The sequence below is a fragment of the Ambystoma mexicanum genome, chromosome 3q, assembly GCF_040938575.1.
Source record: "Ambystoma mexicanum isolate Mex_15411 chromosome 3q, UKY_AmexF1_1, whole genome shotgun sequence".
NCBI classification, from domain to species: domain Eukaryota; kingdom Metazoa; phylum Chordata; class Amphibia; order Caudata; family Ambystomatidae; genus Ambystoma; species Ambystoma mexicanum.
The window spans coordinates 833,252,061-833,265,805 of NC_090926.1; the positions used below are offsets into that span (position 1 = coordinate 833,252,061).

At 50.6% G+C, this 13,745-nt stretch overlaps 1 protein-coding gene across 2 annotated transcripts in view; it reads left to right on the forward strand.

Annotated features, from left to right (window-relative positions):
- The window catches only part of TOM1L1 (target of myb1 like 1 membrane trafficking protein), a 1,067,055-nt gene that overhangs the window by 498,080 nt on the left and 555,230 nt on the right, over positions 1-13,745 (forward strand). For both annotated transcript variants that reach the window (XM_069654924.1, XM_069654925.1), the window contains one exon: positions 10,878-10,994. In XM_069654924.1, coding sequence (XP_069511025.1) covers positions 10,878-10,994 — 117 coding nt within the window. The remainder of the gene's footprint in view (positions 1-10,877; positions 10,995-13,745) is intronic.

A 13,745-nucleotide genomic window follows, 5' to 3' on the forward strand; every position in this document is an offset into this window, starting at 1 on the left:
AAACATGTGTGCAACGCAGTGCTGACCCACAGTTGACATGGGAAGGCTGATCAGATGCCATGCAATGTATGTCACCCAGGACTTTTAGTATTACAGTGATCATCCAGTTAAGTACACATAGGGGCATGCGTGCAATGCACATGGAGCATGAATGGGCACTCATGTCCCTGCGGGACATCTGACCTATGCACAGTACAAGTGAGATACCCTGCATCAAGTACTGAGGCTGTACCACACGGCATATGTCTGGCAGATTGTATGCTGGAAGTTAGCATCTACACAGGACTCATGAACAGGAAAGTACACATTGGCAAGATTGAAGCAGACCAGTGCAAAGGTGGAACTGGGGTGCAGAGTGGCAGAGGAGGGGCAAGGGAGCATGCCTACATGGAGTCCCCGCATGCAGGCAGAGGAGACATGCACGTCAGTCATGCAATGACATTGTGCCTGGGCTGAGAGGAAGGTCACCCCACGCCACATGCAGAAGGGCCAGTGAGCTGGAACATGGACCGGAGGGGCATACTTGTAACCAGCATGTCAGTAGGGTGCAATAGTGGTGATGCCGACAGTCCCCGTCTGCTCCACATGTCCACCATCCAGCAGAGCAGACATGCATCACAGAAGCATTGCATTACTTACACATCAGAACCATGTACAAGTCACATGTAGTAGCAATCATGCACAACACATCCCACAAGTGAAACACACACGTCCTCAACAAACATGCATCAACACTCACTGGACTGGGCATCAAAGTCCGGCATCTCTCCCACTCCTTCGACCAATTCAGGTGGTATGAACTCCGCAACGAGTGCCTCATGCAGAGTGAGCTCTTCCTCCTCTGGTGCAGGCCCACCGCCAGTCACCAGAGTCAAGTTGTAATTACAGGCACGCTTAGCCTTAGTGCTGCGTTTGATGTCATTCCAACGCTTTTTGCACTCTTGCGCCGTGCGCACCTCATGGCCGAATGAACTGACATGTTCCGCAACATGCTTCCAGTGGGTGTCACGGTGGGTAGCCGTAGTCTGACTATTGGCACCCACTAGCATGTCACTGCTGTGGCCCCGCACGTAGTCCATGAGGAAGTCCAGTTCCTGCTTGCAGAAAGGCTTCTTCCTCGAACTGCAGGAGGTCGTGGCTGTGTGTGGGGTGTCAGCCTGTGCTGCAGGTGCAACCTTCCTCCTCTTGGACTGTGGTGCAGACCCTGGCTGGCTAATGCCGCCCTGACCAGTATGGCCAGTGGGTTCGGTGGATTGAGCCAAGGGAGTGGCAGGTGGAGGGACGACCAAAGGCCTGACTTGTGTCAGTGGCATCTGGGTGCCCTCTAATGGACCCTGCGCAGCAACACCCGCAGTGGCAGGGTCATTGACTGCAACGGTCCTGATTGGCAGACTCACAACCGGGGTGTTGTTGGGTGCATCTGCCCCTGCACTTGCCAACACCCGGCTGTTCAGGGCAGCAGATGACATAACTGCCCCAGGGACACGTGTCTTGGTCTGAGCAGCCCTGCCTGCCCCTATGGTTTCCCTGCTGGCCTGTTGGAAATCTACCAAGGGCTCCTCAAGTGCCAACGCAGCCTGCGCTGGCAGACCCTGAGCCTGGGTAGCGGTGTCCACAGCTGCACCTGCAGTTACCACTACCCTTGGGCCCGTGGCAGTCGATTGAATGGATTGCCGGGTCATACGGGCGCCAGTGCCAGATGCAGAAGCTGCATCCCCCGGAACCACAGGGGGTGGTGGCATGACTGCACTGACACATGGCACAACATTGTGCTCAAGTGGCGCACCCCTGCCTCTTCCCCCTCTGTGGCTGCCCTGGACACCCTGGAGTCCCCCTACTACCTGCTCACCACGGCCACGTCCCCGACCACGCCCGCCATGAGGAGTACGCCCAGCTGAGGCGCCCCTCACCTTTGGTGTCCTCCCAACCATGGCACAGATGTAGTAGTGCCGGCACAGATGGAGTAGTGCCAATGGGAGGTGTACACCACAATTGACCTGGGCAATTGGGGTGAAGGGGGTGGGAAGCAAGATGTTAACAGCCCCACTGCACCTGCAAGGCTGTATGTGACCCCGGTGATGTAGTGACGGGTCACGCAACGCTCAGGCACCCCAAAACTGCAGTAAAACCATGCACGCAACCCTGCAGCCTACGTGCGTGGAATCAACCTCCCGCAGTACACGGTGGCACCCAGTAACACGAATAATGCGTACGCGTGGGACACGCAGGCTACTATGACCTCGAAAATAGGTGCGATACACAGGGGCACCCGCAGTGGGAAAAATAGCGTGTGCGACTCACCGTCTAACAGCGCGATGCAGAAAAACACGCGTAGCCAATACCCCCGTCAAAAGAAGAGATACGTCCTTGATAGCTGTGAAGTTGTGATGGCGCGCGAAACAACAGGAAGCAGCAACACACGTCGGTCTCCACGAAAGGCACGTACAGCAAACTGCTGCCCCTGTTCACCTTTAACCCGTGCTGGGGGAAACGCCCGCACACGTCACATCACTTACGTGCATGGGTCCTTTCCTCGGATTACATGCATTCCCACGCGGACGTGCAGTTTTTCACGTGCGCTGAAACGCCCATGCACGCCTGCGCGCATCACATCACAGAGGCGCTTGCGCTTGAAGGGCCTTCTGTCCAATGAAATTGTGTATGCGTGCAGACGCGCTTACGCGCTAAGGGCCTTTCCTCGAATTACACGCTGACGTGCAGAATTTTCACGTGCCAAATCACTCTGTATCAAGCTGGCCACGCGTAAGCACACGGAAGACCACGCTCCTGCCCAAAAGGCCGAATTACTGCCCCCCAGAGCCCTGAGCAGCCTCCCATGAGCCACCTGCTGCTGCCTGCCTGCCTGGCTGCTGCCACCGTGCCCTACCATTTGGTGCCTGCACATCAGCCATCTGCAGGGGTCCAGTTGCTGTGTCCACCCCTGCTGGAACAGAAGACTCCCGACTGGGATACCATTGCTCCACAGCCCAGTCCCAGGACCCAGTTGCCCACCCACGCCTGCCTCGGGGGTCGCCATGTCGGGGCAAACACCAAACGAGACCACTGGCGACCCCCAGCCAGAGGGGCAGAGGGCCACCAGCTTCAGTCAGAAGGAAGTTGGTGTCCTGGTGGAGCATGTCCTGGGGCATTATGATGCCCTCTTTGGATCATCACGCGCCGACAAGGATGGACGGGACAGGATCTGGACGGACATCGTGACTGCCATCAACGCGGAGGGGGTGGCAGTCCGACTATTACATCATGTCAAGAAGCGCTGAGAGGACTTCAGGTCCAGGACCCTCAACAAGGCCCAGCACCTCTTGAAGGCAGCGGATGCTAAGGGGCGCCGGGGCCGCTTGTTGGAAGATCAGATGAGGGTCCTGGAACGCATATCCCCAGCGCTCCACGTCCAGGTCCTTGAGAGGCAGACCCGTCTGGAGTCGAGCGGTAAGTGGCCAGGCATTGCTGTGTGAGACAGGGCATGTTGCAGTGTGCTGGTTGTCTGATACTTGCCTGTATGTGTGACATAGGCCATGTACGCATGTGTATGTGCAGGGACATCATGGTCATGCATGTGAGACCAGTAATGTGTGAAGCACAGGGTTGGTGTATGTGTTTAAATGCTACATGGGGAGCCCTATGCGGAATGGACACATGAGAGCATGCCCGTCTCTGTTCCTGGACATGTGTGGGGGTGAGGGATGGGTGATGATGCCATGTACATGTATGGTTTCCATGTCTGTGTGTCTGACCTGCGTGTCTGTGACTTGTGAATGCCATGGATGCATGACACATGTCTGTGTCAATGTTCAGATCCACTGATGCAGCCTAGCTATCCTTGCATCCACTGTGTCTGGGGTGTACGAGTCCAGATGGATGAAAGTACGGTGAAGTGTGTGAATGTGATAGGCATGACCCATGATGCATGTGAGTTCAAAAACAAGATTGTATGTTCCAAGAGTCCCTTGGACATGTTTGCTTATGTCCATAGCATGCGCCATGCCTGTTACTGCATGTGTTTTGCCTGCACTGACCCATGTGTTGTGGAGGGACATGATGGAAGTGATCTTTGACAGTGCCACTCATCTGCTATTGCTTCCTGTCTAGGGGACCATTGTACAGTACCCTGATGCTTGTGTTCTATGTCTCCCTCTACACAGCGCAAAGTGAAGAAGAGGGCGGAGACGGCGCTGTGGAGCAAAGCAGCGGGGATGCCCCCACGGCTGCAGCGGAAGGGGTGGGTGAGCCCCCACAGGGGCTTGCAACGGCGGAAGACGGTGTGGAGCCATCCAGGTTGGTGGTTTCCACAGAGGAGGAGGAGGCCGCTACTGAGCCGCACATGGGGCCTGGTGGGGGTATCCCTGCTGGTGCAAGTGGTGCAGTCCAGGGGCAGGGGCAGGAGGCAGCACAGGTCGCTGTGGAGGTGCCTGTGCATGTCACTGTCCCTGACACTGTGACTGCACCACCATGCACCAGCAGGGATGTCCCATCCCAGGCCCATCCGCAGGTAGGGGGGATGTCCACGTCATCTGACTCCCCTCCACCTGCAGACGAGGGGACCTCTGGCCGTATGGAGAAGGTCCTGATTGGTGTTGTGTTGCGCACGGGTGTCATTCGTGATGAGGTGCGTGCTTCCCAGGGGGAGCACACACGTCATCACCAAGAGCACCGTGCCAACGTGGCCCAGTTGGGAGCGGTCGTGGTCGGAGGTCTCGTACATGTGTCGGGCACTTTGGCGACCCTCTCCTCCTCTGTGGAGGCTATGCGCCAGTCGTTCTCCATGCCGTCTTCCGGCCCAGATGCCACCAGGGCCCCCTGTGGGCCTGCCCCGACCAATGCAGCCAACTCGGTGGGGATCCCATCCCTGCCACAGTCGGGAGTCGGAGGTCCAGCAGGGGTGGACACACCAGCAACTGGACCCCAGCAGATGGAGGATGTGACGGCATCATCGGGCAGGGCACGTGCACAACGGCGTCGGTGGATTCCATCAGCCTGGATGCCGTCGTGCTGGCACAGGCAGTTGCGTCGGAGGCAGCGGCAGGCTCGATGTGGGAGGCATCATGGCTTGGGGCCATCAACATCAGGGGTGCAGGCATCGGCCGGAGGGCAGGAGAACCCTGGAATGGGAGTGGCTTCCGTGTGGGAGCGGTTGGGCCAGCAGATAGGCGCGGGGCGGCAGCGGGCAGAGAGGAACGGCTCACAATGGTCAGGGCGGAGAACTCCATGCGGAGGGCGCTGAGGCGGGCTGAGTGCCTCGAGGATCTTCGCAGGGAGTTGGAGCTGGACACTGCTTTATCCCTGCGAGACCTCGGGGCCAGGGAACATGCCCGCCTCCAAGCCATTGAACAGGAGTTCGATGATGCCCTGGCCCATGACAACATCCAGTGAGCCATTGGACTAACCCGCTGCCCTTGTAAATAGTTATGTAGTTAGTGTTAGGTTTCCTTTGCTTTTTTCTTGATTTTGGACCTTTTGGACAATGTCCAACATTTTTGTATATAGTTTTTTTATTACGTAGTATTTTTAGATAGGTTTCATTTCTTCAGTTGGGATCATGGACCCTGGATTGTTTATCTGTATATAGTTGACTGTTAGATTATGTTTTTTTTTTTTGATTTACCCATGGAGCAATGGTTTTTGGTTTTGATTTTCCCTTGGATGTACTTTTTTGAACTGTGACTTTGGACACCTTTCCTTTGGATTATGATTTGTGGTTTTTCATTATTTTACGGACATGCTGCTTTTTTGTTTTTAATTCCCATTGTCGTTTGTTTATTTTTAATCCCATTTATGTTGCTTTTAATTCATTTTTTTCATCAAGCTTCAATGTGTAGTATCATATCATTGGTTTCATGCATGTCATGATATGGGTTTTGACATTCACTTACACCCATTTTGTGTATGTGAGGGACATGTGTTCATTTACATACTTGCAATTGGGGTTGTATCATGTAATTGGCAATTCTGAGTGGGTGGATGCAATACTTGGGTGGGTGTTTGGCATGTGGAGGCTGCCCATAAGGGCCAGGGATCTAGATTATGATGACGTGTTGGCTGGGGGACATGTGTCAGGGCCTGCTGGCAGGTGCCCCACAATGCTGGGGGGTGGGGGTGCAGGGAGACATGAGTGGGACATGAGTGGGGGCCTGCTGGCAGGTGCCTCGCAATGCTGGGGGGTGGGAGTGCAGGGGGACATGATTGGGACATGAGCGGGGGCCTGCTGGCAGGTGCCTCGCAATGCTGGGGGGTGGGGGTGCAGGGGGACATGAGTGGGACATGAGTGGGGGCCTGCTGGCAGGTGCCTCGCAATGCTGGGGGGTGGGGGTGCAGTGGGACATGAGTGGGACATGAGTGGGGGCCTGCTGGCAGGTGCTTCGCAATGCTGGGTGGTGGGAGTGCAGGGGGACATGAGTGGGACATGAGTGGGGGCCTGCTGGCAGGTGCCTCGCAATGCTGGGGGCTGGGGGTGCAGGGGGACATGAGTGGGACATGAGTGGGGGCCTGCTGGCAGGTGCCTCGCAATGCTGGGGGGTGGGGGTGTAGGGGGGCATGAGTGGGACATGAGTGGGGGCCTGCTGGCAGGTGCCTCGCAATGCTGGGGGGTGGGGGTGCAGGGGGACATGAGTGGGACATGAGTGGGGGCCTGCTGGCAGGTGCCTCGCAATGCTGGGGGGTGGGGGTGCAGGTGGACATGAGTGGGACATGAGTGGGGGCCTGCTGGCAGGTGCCTCGCAATGCTGGGGGGTAGGGGTGCAAGGAAACATGAGTTGGTGTTCAGTAGTGCAAGCAGACATGTGCCTTTGCTGAGGGGCATGGCCATGTTGGGTGTGCTGCCTGCGGGACATGACCAGGGATGCAGGGTAGTCCCCTGTGGTGTGGGCTGCCTGCAGGGGCCGTGGAGGGGGGACAGGGAACACCTGGGAGGACCCACACTGCCAAATCACGTGTGGGACTCCCCGGCACCCCAGTAATACACATACCCAGCTGAAATTGCGTGTGAAACTTCCCGCGCACCCCACTAATACACGTACCTAGCTAAAATCGCGTGTGAAACTTCCCGCGCACCCCAGTAATACACGTACCCCGCTCGCACAGGGCCAATCGGGTGTGGAACTTCCCGCGCACCACAGTAATACATGTACCCCGCTTGCACAGGGCCAATCGCGTGTGGGACTCCCCGGCACCCTAGTAATACACGTACCCTGCTGAAATCGCGTGTGAAACTTCCCGCGCACCCCAGTAATACACGTACCCAGCTGAAATCGCGTGTGAAACTTCCCGCGCACCCCAGTAATACACGTACCCTGCTCGCACAGGGCCAATCGCGTGTGAAACTTCCCGCGCACCCCAGTAATACACGTACCCAGCTGAAATTGCGTGTGAAACTTCCCGCGCACCCCAGTAATACACGTACCAAGCTGAAATCGCGTGTGAAAGTTCCCGCGCACCCCAGTAATACACGTACCCAGCTGAAATCGCATGTGAAACTTCCCGCGCACCCCAGTAATACACATACCCAGCTGAAATCATGTGTGAAACTTCCCGCGCACCCCAGTAATACATGTACCCAGCTGAAATCGCGTGTGAAACTTCCCGCGCACCCCAGTAATACACGTACCCCGCTCGCACAGGGCCAATCGCGTGTGAAACTTCCCGCGCACCCCAGTAATACACGTAACCCGCTCGCACAGGGCCAATCGCGTGTGGAACTTCCCGCGCACCCCAGTAATACACGTACCCCGCTCGCACAGGGCCAATCGCGTGTGGGACTCCCTGGCACCCCAGTAATACACGTACCCAGCTGAAATCGCGTGTGAAACTTCCCGCGCACCCCAGTAATACACGTACCCAGCTGAAATCGCGTGTGAAACTTCCCACGCACCCCAGTAATACACATACCCCGCTCGCACAGGGCCAATCACGTGTGGAACTTCCCGCACACCCCACTAATACACGTACCCCGCTCGCACAGGGCCAATCGTGTGTGAAACATCCCGCGCACCCCAGTAATACACGTACCGAGCTGAAATTGCGTGTGAAACTTCCCGCGCACCCCAGTAATACACGTACCCTGCTCGCACAGGGCCAATCGCGTGTGAAACTTCCCGCGCACCCCAGTAATACACGTACCCAGCTGAAATTGCGTGTGAAACTTCCCGCGCACCCCAGTAATACACGTACCCCGCTCGCACAGGGCCAATCGCATGTGAAACTTCCCGCGCACCCCAGTAATACACGTACCCAGCTGAAATCGCGTGTGAAACTTCCCGCACACCCCAGTAATACACGTACCCAGCTGAAATCGCGTGTGAAACTTCCCGCGCACCCCAGTAATACACGTACCCCGCTGAAATCGCGTGTGAAACTTCCCGCGCACCCCAGTAATACACATACCCCACTCGCACAGGGCCAATCGCGTGTGAAACTTCCCGCGCACCCCAGTAATAAACGTACCCCGCTCGCACAGGGCCAATCGCGTGTGAAACTTCCCGCGCACCCCAGTAATACACGTACCCAGCTGAAATCACGTGAGAAGCTTCCCGCGCACCCCAGTGATACATGTACCCCGCTTGCCGTGCTGGTACAGGGTTAGCACAGGCCTTTGCGCTGGATTGGGGATTTTGATGGCTTTTCCCTGTGCAAGGGGCGTTCTTGGGGGCATAACTGGCGCTGCTGCTGGGTCGCTACGCCACTGTGCGCCACGGCTGGTTTTGGTGGCTGGAATCCATGAATACGCTGTGTGCGGAAATGTATTTTAGCGCACGCGGATGGCGCAGGGATTCGCACGCGCACTCTGTGCGCCACTTGTGCGCTGAATTCTATGAATTACCCCCTAAATGGTTTGGCGCCTAACCTGTTAGCTCTTTGGACAGCTTGGAAATCCTAGGTTCACATTCTGTAGCAAGCCAGCAGTAGCTTTCCCCTGAATTGTCAGTAATTTCATATAAGCTTAAGTTGTTGCTTCTATAGTAGTTGCTTATATAGCAGTTCTCAAAATCTTTCAAAGTGGACCTTATTAACACAGGTTCCATCTCTACCAATTCCATAACCAATTGCCTTTCTCCTTATTGTCTAGTGTGTTTTAACTCCGAACAATTCAAAGTCATTTATACTGCATGAATCTAAAGCAAGAAATGCTACAATGATAACTTGCTATTTCACATGTATTGTGTTTTTCTTCAATTACCATGAAAAGGTGCCCTGTAAAAGGCAGGTAGTTACCTTCTCACCAGAGAGATGACCCTAACAAGTGATGCCAATTTCCCCATGAAGTTTGAATCAATATTGGAACTGCACATATGAAAATGTGAGAAGGCCCAAGAACTGGGTCTTGACCAAATGTAAATTGACAACAAGGATGTCAAAAGCTAGTTTCACAAATAAAACGTTCTACTTTTATCTAAAGCAAAGTGTACCTCAGTCTTCTGAAACAACATACATTACCAAACTTTGCAAACAGCAAATGTGTAGTCTGTGAAATGTAGAGCTACTCTTGAGATAAATCCATAATGACAACATTCCCTGCAAATAATAGGGAGCAAAAGTGTGAGAAAGCCAAAGAATCAGCGCCAGTTGGTACATTATCTGGAAAGCTGTATTTTTTAAAAGAGCATACATACTATGTTCACCTGTAATTTCATAAAACAAAATGCCACCTGTTTTCAAATGAAGCATTATATTCCACAAGGCAAACTAACCTGCATGATGTTTCGTTCAGAATATGTGAAACTTACAAATATGTGCACTTACGAATGCAAATAGAAGTCTTTTATAAATGTACTAAGGCATTATATGTGATACTAAGTGGGGAACGCTATATTGTTAGGACCCCATAGGGGGTTTCAGCGGAATTAACGTCTGTGGTAATTCCACTGATTTAGTAAATTTTTCCATTTCTTTTACATCAAAATATCTTGATGACATCCTGGGCACAAAGTTCATACGTTATGAGATCACAAGCTAATGAACAATTACCCACAATTAAACATTTACATTTTTGTTAAAAGTTACATTTGCCGTTATGAGCCAAGATGTGTTAACACTAAGGGACTGCAGAAATATATTAAGCAAGATTTTGTAGAATTAACCATGAGAATATTAGCATAGTTGAGCTACCAATTCACGGTTCACAAACCCACAATTCAATTGACTTTCCGGAGAATTACTGCCAACCACCAAATAATGGCAAACCATGAAGATGCATGCTTCCCCTGCCTAACAAAAGACTCACAGTGTATGCACAATGTCCTACTGCGGACAGCAGGACTCTCCACACCTTCTGCATGAAACTATACCCGCAGACATAGAGTCATGAAAGTCTGGTTCTCAAGTTCCTCAGAAATACTTGTGAAATTCCTTAACTATTTTGAATAGGTCGCAAGACCTAACATGCATGTTATTTGTTGGGACATTGGTGTGTTGTGCACTTTCACTTGCACCAGACACATGTGACACAGGTGAAGGCTCTATGTGGTAGTGTGCATTCATAATTCATTAATTTCACAATCAGGCCTACCGACTGCCTTTGAGGTGGTGCATGCCCAAATTCCAGTCCTTGAATGGGCAGTAGAAGAAATGTGCAGGTGGGAACATTAGTGCTTGTTTATCAAAGGATACACACCCAGAAATGCATCTGTAAACTCCACACCTGCACACTTTGTTCCTAGAACGAAAGTTGTGTTGATGGTCATGCCAAATATTTCAATAGTGAATAGGGGCAATCATCATGTCTTCCTATATGACAATACATATATTCATGAAATAACGTCTTTAGAGAGTAAGGTTCCAATAGTTAGTTATATAAAGACTAAATTGGTTTGATTGTATATCCATTATGGAGCGCTTTTTAACAGTGCATTTTTCCTCCAATTCCCCAGATTGGAAAAATATACAGCGAACTAGAGGTGGTGAAAACAAATGTGACTGTCATGTCAGCAATTCTACTAGAAAATGCTCCTGATACCACGAACCTGGAAGACTTGGATCTCTTACAGGTACAACGCAGCACGTGCCTGGTCAATTTCCAAAAGGCAATTCCACAAGTACCCAATTTGTAATCCTCATCTCTTTTGGTTTCCCCAGTTTGTATTGTTTCATTGCAAGTAGGAGTGCTTGGATGTTAATTGGAAACAACGGGTTCGGAAATTAACCCAACGTGTCTAATAAGTGTTAGTGAATAGATTGGCTCAATTGCCATCTTTGTAGTCAGAAATATTGCTTACACTGTGCCACAACAGTTTCCTCTGAGTGGTTGTAAAATCTTTATCTTGTTTTGTTCTATTTAATAGTAGAGGTACATTCATCCTAAATTGTGCCACCAAACCACTGCAATCAATTGTATGTAAGACGTTTTAAAAACAGAAAATCATTTGTAACATATGTTCCTATTTTATATAAAGAACAATTATTCATAAAGCCCTGCAAGGTACTCATTCACAGGTTACTAGATAGGTTGAGGGGCTCTAATTACAAATATAGAAATCTACACAATAAGCCTATAAAATACGACAGAAAAACAAAATACATGATTTTGTTATACAAGACACAACCAATTCTACACATAAAGCATAGAAACTCCCTCAGGGTCAGTCGCTTCTCCAAGCAACGAGTTGGTGGAGATCTCTTTCTTCGGCTGGGGCCTCCCTCTGGACCAGCCGCCCCAGCCCCCTGAAACTTGAGGAGATCATCTTCGGTTCCGGAAGCACCTCAAAACCTTTCTCTTTGCTTCTGCTTTTTCTCCTCCTCTCCCTTGCTGACTTCCTGGCTGACATTGAAATTGCACTGGTTACCTGGCCACCCTCTGATCTCGGGCCTAGGTATCCCCTCCCTCCAGTCGCACTTCTGCACTGCCTTCCAGGCAACCCCAGCACTTGGAGACTGTTTCTATATCCCTACAGTCCCACTACCAGCACTTGACACCTGATGGCTGCACTTTCCCTGCACTTGCCACCGGCTGGCCCTAGTTTTACCTATTGTTATTTATTTCTTATCCCTTGTACTGCACTGTCCTCTTCCCCTTTCCCCATGCACTTCTCCTCCCTCCCCTTCCCATGCACTTGCGTGATCTGAATGACACCTGGCCTAGTAAGATCACTGTCTGTCTTCCCTCTGTCTCCCTCCCTTGCCTTGTCGCGCCACGAAACACTTGTGTATAGGCGCGTTATAAATGCCATATCTTATCATATCATATCATAGATCATGTTATTTTTTTAATCTAAACGCTTGTATGACACTCTTTGTTAGCTCTGGGGATTCCACTGAGCAACATTCCACCCCATTGTTTTAATCCGTTCTGTTTCATTATTTGTTTATCTATATTGTAGTTATAGCGAGTGCGCTACAGACCTAAATGCTCCTCTGTGCTAAGAACTTGGAGGATAACTTGGGGGTTCATACTTAATTGTTTTAATGTTTTTAGTAGCATGTGGTTTTTAAACACAACCTTTCTGCTAGTGATCAATAAAAATCACAAAAGAAAAAAAGCACAGCAGCAAAAATCAAACATAACAGTAAAACACAAAAATAACTTGAATTGATTCAAAAAATAAAAATAAAAACTTTTTCCCATCTCCAGGACAATTGCAGAACCATAATAGATCATTTCATATAACAGTTTTTAGAATTCTTTGGACCTCATTTCATAACTGGATATGTTCCTTGAATCTTCTGTAAAATGACTGAAATTAATTCCAACAAGGCAAATGTGAGTGAGATGCCTGCTCCTCGCATCATGTGGGACCATGTGCCCATCTCAGACACAGTCTGCAAATCATGGAAAAATATTCCCACCAGGTTAATTCTGGCGCCCTTGACTCATACACAATTAACTATCAAATGATATAAGGTCTCTTGTTTGTGCTTATAGAGTCTACAACCATAACCTCTCAGATTTTCAGTTTTCCTAATCTGCAGTCTCTCCTTTGTGGAGTATAGGTTAAGGCGCAATCTAAGAAATTGTAGACGCAGACTTTGGAATTTTTCCAAATAAGGCAGAGTTATGCCTCACCTTCTCAAATCAGTAAGGCCATTTCCACTGAGCTTGTATTTAGATACCTAGTCTAAAGTGTTAATCCAGTTCTGGTCATAGAGCTTGTGTGTTACATAGTCCGGGTTTTCAAGTAGTATTTTTTCTGTCTAACACAAGCTCTCCAGCGTTCCTTTGCATATGTTGGACTACTCTGTAAGGATTGGTTCCTTTATGTTTCATAAAGCTGATCTGAGAGTAGAGAAACCGCCTTCCACTGGTAGAGCAAGACACTTCCGGTAGAACGATAAAGTTTTCCATGCAGTTGTCACATACATGGAATTTAAGCCTAGTTCCCTCCTTATGATCGCAATCGGTGTAGAATTTGGCAAGGAGAGAATATATCTCCAGAAAAGGCCTTCAAGAATAAACCATACCTTCCACGACAAGCAGAGGGATGCCTCTGCCCCATAAGTCAGGATAGGCAGCACTTTCACCCTATAAAATGAAAGGACTGGAATGAGGGAGAACTTGCAGTAACGTGTTCTTATCATTTTCAGCTGAACTGCCATGGTTTTTGTTTTGGTTCTTAAATTCACCTCACTGTGGGAGTCGATAATGCTGTCATTTATCGACATGCCTAGGTATGTCATTGAGTTTACTTCCATAATCTTTACTCCTTCCATAAACCATCCTTTGGTCTTGGCCCTTCTCCCTGGCTTTCTGCCAAGGATCAAAATTCTCGATTTACTAGCGTTTATCCGCAGGCTGTTTTCTGCTA